This window comes from Tachypleus tridentatus, chromosome 9, assembly GCF_004210375.1.
Source record: "Tachypleus tridentatus isolate NWPU-2018 chromosome 9, ASM421037v1, whole genome shotgun sequence".
In the NCBI taxonomy this organism is placed as follows: Eukaryota; Metazoa; Arthropoda; class Merostomata; order Xiphosura; family Limulidae; genus Tachypleus; species Tachypleus tridentatus.
The window spans coordinates 147,575,057-147,583,985 of record NC_134833.1 but is presented as its reverse complement, the minus strand read 5'-3'; the positions used below and the strand labels follow the sequence as shown (position 1 = coordinate 147,583,985).

The 8,929-nt window shown below is 32.9% G+C and overlaps 1 protein-coding gene across 1 annotated transcript; it reads left to right on the top strand.

The window, feature by feature from the left end:
* Positions 1 to 3,820: 3,820 nt before the first annotated feature.
* Positions 3,821 to 8,691, top strand: LOC143227522 (solute carrier family 35 member G1-like). The gene is made up of 2 exons (XM_076458963.1): positions 3,821 to 4,036; positions 7,741 to 8,691. Exons 1-2 carry the CDS (start codon positions 3,821 to 3,823, stop codon positions 8,689 to 8,691), a joined length of 1,167 nt encoding a protein of 388 aa, XP_076315078.1.
* Positions 8,692 to 8,929: the final 238 nt, after the last annotated feature.

Below are 8,929 nucleotides of genomic sequence, written 5' to 3'. Positions count from 1 at the left end.
GCGACGATGATTCGAACCCGAAACCCTCTGATTACGAGTCGAGTACCTTAACCACCTGGCCATACCCGGGCCCGAGAAATGTTATCCGTAAATAATTCGCCAATACATATACAGGGTTATTATCATTGTCTATAATTTGAAATAAAGTAACAATAAAATATGTAAATTTAGCTAATAATTACTTTTGTCATTTAAACTGAAACGTTTGTATCTTATTGTACTCTAAAACTTTACCACAACAACACGTTATCAAAATTATGTTAATAAAATTCTGAATTGATACATCACAAAATATAATACTATTAATAATAACATATTATCGTTGTCACAAATATCGAAAAATAGAGCCACAGTAAACAGAACAAACTGTCTGAAGTCTGATATTAGATAAACTAGTATAATGACCAATATTTTTGTTTGTGTTTCTGTTGTTGTTTTCTTCCTGACTGAAAATGACGCACGACTGCGTCGAAACAAGTTTCTCCGATATAAAGTTTTTGACAGTTCGTTACTTTTAGTGTAGTTTTTAATTTACAAAAGATAAACTGTAGTGAAAATCTTTTTTTCTCTAACTTTATTCCAATCGACTATTACCTTTAACGAACAATAAAGGAAAGTCAAAATAAGTAAATTAATGAAATCTGAACCTGACGTTGCATTAAATCTTGTGAAAAATTATCCCTTGAAATAGTTAGAAAGAAAAAAAAAAATGTACTTTTCTACTACTTAGGTAAAATTCTCTAATAGATAAAAATTAATATTAATATAGTAATTAATAAGAAATTTTATAATAATTTTTATCAGTAATATTACTTATACACCATTGATTGCGGTCTTTAAATTTAAGAATATTGAATAGATCATGACAAATCATATTCTAATCAATATTTATTAATAGATTTCTTGAACTGATTCCTACACACATTTAACAACCAAATGTCAACGAGAGACATGACATTTTATATTCATCGTTAAGTAATAACACAAATACGATTGTAAGTGTTGAAGTGTAGAACGTTTATGAAATAATGTTCAATGCTTGATTAGTTCTGATATTTAACAACATGTTCGTACAAATGAAAATGTAATATTAGATTTGATTTTCATTTTTAGCATGTCACGTATGATATTACTATTGTACACATTAATCCATTGTTGATTTATAAAAATATTAAGGTATAAAAACTAGAATTACACGAGGTTTTTTCTCGGTTTCAAATAAGATCAGATATCAGTTATAACCTCTTTTTAGAGTTTTTAGTAAGTCAGTTGAAAACGGGAATATGCCTGGAGTTTGACTTGTGTGACTCTCACTTGCATAACGCCAATTTAGAGAGTATAACAGTCCACTTGAAAAATATTTAATTTAGAGATACTAACAGCATATGTGGCAATAGGTTCCAGGAAAGAAATATCGAGCCCAATCTGAAACAATTGCCACAATGAATGAATAGAACAATGAAATACAACCAATTTATATAGTTAATTGTTAAAAGTACTAAATGTAACATTATCCAGCAAGTTCTAACATATTTCTAACAATCATAAAACGTTAGTGACTGTCTTATCAAATAAATTTTAGCAATTCCTAACACGAAATATAGAAGCAGCCTGAGGAAATACAGTGAGAATTTAGACAAATTAATTGAAAATGTAGTATGATATTCTGTATGGTTCTATTTACATTGAAGATGTAGTATGATATTGTCTGTCATTTTATTTACATTTAAGATGTAGTATGATATTCTCTGTGGTTTTATTTACATTGAAGATGTAGTATGATATTTTCTATGGTTTTATTTACATTCAAAATGTAGTATGATATTCTCTATGGTTTTATGTAAATTCTTCACGTTAAGTTATAAACATTATTATCACTCATTAAAGTGTCTATAAAATAAACTTTATGATGTTCTACTGTAAACTCTATACTGATAGGTTTGTTGTTAAAATGTTAAAGAAATTACGAAGCTTCATGAGAGTTCTCAAAGATAACAAACGTGTTATCACCAGTAAAGAGGCTGAAAATAGTTTTCTATTTACTGTATTTTTAGAAACACAACATGAAATTGTCAAGAATGTCCATAATCTAGAACCCATGTAGACACAACAGATCTTATTATGTAAATTGTCATCATGAGGAAAGTGTGACTTTTTAACTCCAATGTTCATTAATTTCAGAGAAAGTTGTTTTAAGATGGCATTATTATTAAAAATCAAAATGGCGCCAATTTTATGGTCTCTTCCTAAAATATATATGTAGACATTGATGCAACATCAAAACTATCTAAGTACACATTGCATTATCCAGCGTCAGGGATAAACCTCAGAGCGAAACATGTCTAAAATGGTGCCGTTGTTGAGAGTCATAACGACGGCACGACAGTAAAATGTGGCTCATTGTGACCTGAGTGTTTACATAGAATACACATTGGTGCATCAGTCCCAGATTAAAGAACTATGAGTTAAAAACTGTGACCAATGCGTTATCTAGTTCAGACAACTTCCTCTTTATGTTCGTTACGGAAACAAGACGGTCAAAGTCCAATACAGGGTTTTATCTGGAAAAGATTGTTTTCACGTTTTCCACTTCCAACTGACACGGAGCCGAGGCTTGAACACAGGACCGTAGTTCATGTATGGAACAGGAACAGCATTGATAGCGACAGAGCAAACTCATTTAGCTGCGGTGTTGACAAGCTATTTTCCGCCAATACTAACGTGGCCTGGTATCCAGAAGAACTGGTTAGAAGTAGATGTTAAAGAGAAATGGGCCAGACGGTTTTAAATATCGGCGAGAACAAGGTATGAACTAAAGTGAAGCGACTCCAGGAAAAGTAGAGAACTAAGCGAGTCAGTATAAATAGTACAATTTGAGTACTGCTTAGCTTCTAGGTGCTCCAGGGCAAGAGAAATAGCGAACAGTTCAGCAGTGAACACAGAAGTTGTAGAGGTCATGCAACTATCGAACCACAACAGAGTCCACACAGTCACCTGATTTTGACCCATCTGTATAAAGAGGAAGAGAAGGATGGTTCGAAAGATGTTTAGCAAATAACAGACAGTATTTCCAGTCGAGAGTGTCTGCTTTTCTCAGATAATTTATAGATAGGTCATATTTGGGGACTGTTAGAAGCCATGGTGAAAAGGGCTGAGCAGTGGATACAACAACGTTATCCAACGATAGACCTAATTCATCCAAATGTGCCTGAATACGAAGACCAAAATGGCAGATCGTCTGTTCTGGAAAAGCATGACCCACTGAGGAAGGAAAACACAACCCCAGGTGAGTTGCTGTGGTAAGGAACAAAGTTTCGAAGCATACACTAAAAACAGTTGCAAATCACAAAGGCGGAGAGAAAGTTCATGAGACTCTATATACGAGCTCTGAACTGGGGAGTGTGGAATGCCCCTGATGATAAATTGGGTCCAGCATCTTCAAAGTCGAGGTCTTGGCAGAAACATAAACCAGTGACTTGTAGTCTAGTTTTGATCAAATAAGAACACGAGATATCTTTAGCATAGAACGTCGATCCGCTCCCAAAGTCGTGTATAAGAGAACACGAAGGATGTTCAGAGCTCTTGTACATTTTACTCGTAGCTGCTTGGTATGTTGTATAAAATTATGTTTACAGTCAAAGATAAGCTCTAAGAACTCAGGGACCACGAGTAACACAACTTCACAGATACGGAGTTCAGGATCTAAGTGAATACCCCGTTGGCAGCAAAAGTGTTGGCAAACGGTTTTAGAGAGGAAGAAGTATAAACCATTTGCTGTGGAGAACATCCAACACTGGTACTTGGTTGACCCTAGCTCCAAATGGACCAGAGGAGTGACCGTGGGGGGAGCACCTCAAGGCTGCCAATCTACAGGAATTCAAGGGAAAAGTGGTGTCTTAGGGTTGGACCCCTCAATCACCAGGATTTTGTCCTCACTCTTCAGAGGTCGCCACGCAAACCCAGAGGAGATAAACTAAAGGAAGCAGAACTTTCTATGGGAACTCCCCTCACCATGTACAGGAATCCACATCTAAAGGTTGCCATAAAGACAAAATACAATAGGATCATTATTTGCTGCGTATTTTATAGCACGCTGTGTTCTATTGGTGAATTAGAAAAACTTATTCCCCCAATTTTTTATGTTACTCAATTTAGGTACTAAACTCTCATTTTATGAGAAGCCAAAATAATGAATACATTTCAATTTTCCATTAAATTGTAACTCACTAATGTAAACACCACACAGATGCATTTCTTACTGGCATTTTACGACCTACAGCACAACTGTTTCTGCTAGTTCAGGTACAGTTATCATTTATTTAGATTAACAGTCCCGTTCAGCTCTTTATTGTACTTTACAATAATTCGGTTTATTAAATCACTGGAGAGTTGTTTCCTATTCGCCATGATGACCAAACAGATAATGACGGAAACGGCGCTAAATTGCCGAAATTACATTTATTGCTGGCTAAATTCCAACAATTATGAACCCAGTGTCTAGTTGTAAAATAGTATAATGTAGTTAATTCGTCAAACTAAACATAATATTTACGGGAACATCAGTTTTCTCACAGGTTGTGAAATGTACGAACACTTTCTGCTCCTCCGATTTTTGGTTATTTGTTTATAAACAGTTTATTTGTCGTTTAATTTACATAACAATTTATGTTAATGTGGGTTAGTGTGATATTTATAATATACCATACGTCTATTAGCCTAATTATGATACTTTTTAAGTTATGAGTAAAAAACCACTTGGGACGCAGGGGTACGAACACTTTCTGTCATAACAAACAAAGAAATATTTTCAATATTTATTTATTTCAATAAATATCGCTACATAACAATGTTTATGCTAGAGGTGTTTCAATGATAACCTTCATCTGAACAGTATGAGTTTGGTGGAACTCAGTTTAACATTTACATTCGACTTATGTTTAAAGCATCCGAAGTGTGCGACACACAGCTCTGAACCAGGTTAGTTGACATATTTTTACTTTTATTCATACGTTTAACTCTCCTGGTGCCATATGAATTTATATTTTCTACTTCTTAGTTAAGAAAGACAGGAAAATGAAAACGATTTCACTGCAGCCTATCTGTCATAAATGTATAAAACAATACTGAACGGAACGAAGTGTCAACAGTTTCATATCTAAGTAACTAGTTTCTACCTATTCACGCGTCCTCTTCATTTTAACATTGTGTTCCGGGAGAAATAAAAAAAAAACTGTTCAACAAAGGACTACGCTACCCCTAATCTTGGAATTCCTTTAAAGACACAGACGGTTAGGAAGTTGGTCAGTTGTTTTCTTTCATTACTATCTTTTGTGATCTACAGTTATCAATCGATAATTTTTTTTCAGTACTGTCGAGAAAACCCAATTGTAGAGAAAAATATATATGTAAAAATGGCTCGTTTGGGTTGAGAAAATATTTTACGTAGGGGAGCGAACAACCTTTTTTCGGTCATCGTCAGGTTCACAAAGAAAGAAAGAGGTAACTGACCGGTAGTTAACCACAATTTTGAAAGGGATTGTGTGACTGAGTGTCGGAATGTGGAGGACGGTGTTAGATGTTTGAATATGTAATTTTATATTATTTATTATATTATTTTTAATATAGGTATAAAGGTGTTTTTTTATATTGGTTTATTTTGGATTTAAGTTGTTGCATAAGTAAGGGTTCTTTGATTTTGCATTTGTTTATGTTTGTTTCTTTATTTAGTATTTGAGTGTTTTCTATGGTTATATCGCGTTTATTTGACTTGCAGTGTTCGAAAACGTGTGAAGGTGACTTTTTAGGTTCTTTGAATCTGGTTTCCATTTTTCCACTTGTTTCTCCAATATAGAAGTCGTAGCAGTTATCACATTGTATTTTATAAATAATGTTGGTGTGGTGTTTGTCAGTGTAGTTTTTACATAGTATATACCTCAGTTTTGTGCCTGGTTTTTGAATAAATTTGGTATTAACTGGAACGTCATATTTTGTAACTAGTTTTTGCCAAATGTTGGATATTTTTCTGGTGATGTCGGGAATATATGGTATACAGCAGTATATGGTTTCGTGATTTTTTAATTCGTGAGATATATTTATATTTGTTGGTTAATTCTGCTTTCTGTCTAGGTGTGTTCGTATGATGTTTTCTACGGTTTGTGGAGGAAACTTATTGATGTTGATGAAGTATTGTTTTATTTTGTCTAATTCATCGTTAATTTTATCTGGTGAGCATAGTTTTATGGCTGTGTTTATTTGGTTTCTTAGTAAGTTTTGTTTTTATTTTGTTTCATGTGCAGGGTCCCAAGGAATGTATAGTCCAGTATGAGTGATATTGTTTGGTAGATTTATGTTATAAATTCTGTGTCGGTTCTTGTAATTTTGAGGTTAAGAAATGATCTTTGATTGCTTTCTTTATGTTCACTTCTGAAGTTAATGTTGGGATGTATAGAGTTAATGTGATTGAAAAAATTAAGTGTGTGTTCTGTAGATCTAAATCCCGCAACCGTGTCATCTATATATCTGTACCGGTGTAGTGGTGGATGTAATTCTGTGTTAATTGCTTGTGTTTCAACTTGTGTCATAAAGGTATTGGTTAGAACTGGTGATACTGGGTTGCCCATGCTTAGACCATTTGTTTGTATATAGTTGTGATTGTTGAACATGAAGTTTGTCTTCATCGTGGTATATTCATAGAATTCACGTGACAAGCTCCTACATTAAATTAATCATCTGGTAACTTATTTCTACAAAACTGTCATATTATTAAGTTCGTTAATGTTGGGGCCTTAAAAACAAAATGGACAGTTTTTGTTCTCGTTTCACGTTATGGGTGAAACTTATTAAGCCTAGAAAATCATGTGGTGTCTAAGAAACAATTGTGGTTTTAAAAACCTTTATAAATATTTCATGAAATTAGTTTTTATACTGAATGAAAATTTCCAAAATAAATAAATTTCTCTTATAATATTTGAAATATTATCTTCATAATTTAATTCAATTAGAGAGTTATACCTCATCTCTGAAACCAGTAATATTTAATTTAATGGAGAAACCCTATAAAAACATAAGAACAAAGAAAAATGTTCAAGCTAGTAACGTAATGACACACTCCATTTTTCTTTAAATTTGGTTTGTTTTTACAACATTAGCTACAATACCATTTACAATAATCTCACTGTAGGTCTTAAAACTAATGTTATCACACTTTATAATTTTGTAGATCATGTTTCATTGTTAACTTGTTATATTGGTTTAGAACTAAGATAAATATCCTAAAGTAAACAAACCTCTGTAAACGTGTTTTGTAATAACTGCCAACAAAATCGTTGATGAATAAATCGTTTTATCTTTCATGAATTTTAAAATATCTTGTGTTTAATTTATGCCATTACGTTCATCTGAAAATACTGTTATAACAATTAACTTTGTTAAATTGTACGTTACGTTCTTAGTTCTGTCTTTATAGTTGCCTTGATCTTGGTTAGAAACTATTGATAAAAAATTGTTTAAAACACATATATGTATAGAAATGTAATACATGATATGCTTGTATTATCACACTGAAGATCATATTACACTCGTTTATAGAAAGGAATTTGGATCAATCTGTAAAGTTGTCATCTTTAAGTTTTAGAAAGATTTATTAAAATAAGATTTGACAAATCTAACGCTTTATAGTATTAATAAGATGTTTTAAGAGATAATCAAGAAAAAAATTACTTCATTAACTTTTATTCGCAGCATCTTTGTCGACATACAACTGTGGACATGAAAACTTCTGACCACACATTCAGTTTTAAGAAGTTCAAGACTGTTCCTGGAATTGGAATTATTTTGGGAATGACATCAGGATTCATGTATTCTCTGGCGATCCTGAATTTAAAGCTGGTGTCAGAAATTAGTCCGGCCCAGTTTCTGGTTACTCAAGATCTTATCCAGTGGGGAATTTATAATGTTTTTATTATTTATTCGAAAGCCAATTACTTCGGAGAAAAAGGAGAAAGAATTATTTTGTTTTTTGGAGCTTTATTTGATGGAATAGTAAAAGCCCTAATGATATACTGTTTTCATTGGCTCCCTCTTGCGGATGCTTCCACAATCTATTCCTCTTCTCCAGTGTTCATTAGTTTGCTTGCTTACTTGGTTTCGAGAGAACATTGTAGGGCTTACAATGTATTCGTCTTAATGCTGACGATGACGGGCATTATTTTGATTATCAAACTAACGTTTATCGTAGGAACGTTTCAAAATATTCATGACGTAGATAATCGGTGGAAAGGAATTACAGTCGGATTTTCTGCGTGTCTTTTGAAAGCTAGTTGCTATACAATGGCCCGTAAACTTCAAAAATCACCACCTCAAGTTGTGTCCGCCATGATGTCTATTTTTAGCCTTGTTGTGGGAACATTTCTATTGTTTTTCTTCGAAGAAATTAAAATATTATCTTGTGGCATAAACAGTGTTCTTGTTGTGAGTTCTGGCATCTTTATGATGCTCAATCAACTCCTCACCACAACAGCCTTACAAGTGGAAAATGCTGGACCAGTGTCTGTTGCTCAAAGTCTAAATATAATTACAGCCTTTTTATTCGATATTTTCATATTAAATACCATCGCCACCTGGTACAGTATTATTGGAGCTGTTTTAATTTTTGTTGATGTTCTTCTAACAACATTAAAGAAAGTGAATTAGTTCTTAATATTTTAACATAATAATTTACTTCGTGCTGTTATTAATATTATTTGGTTTCTATTATTTTTGCATAAAAACTTTTTCACTGTTTTATTATTATTATTTCAAAGCTTTTGATATCCGTTGCTCGTAATGTCGTTCACAATAAATAGTTTTAACACTAATGCTTGAAGATAAGTATATTATTTTCGATGGATATTAAATATACTGCAAGAATTTTACAGCAGTTTCCATGTTC

Coding starts and splice junctions, on each gene's coding strand:
- LOC143227522 (XM_076458963.1), top strand. CDS start 3,821: ATGGACCAGAGGAGTGACCGTGGGGGGAGCACCTCAAGGCTGCCAATC. Junction 4,037..7,740: donor ACAGGAATCCACATCTAAAG/GTTGCCATAAAG, acceptor TTTTATTCGCAG/CATCTTTGTCGACATACAAC.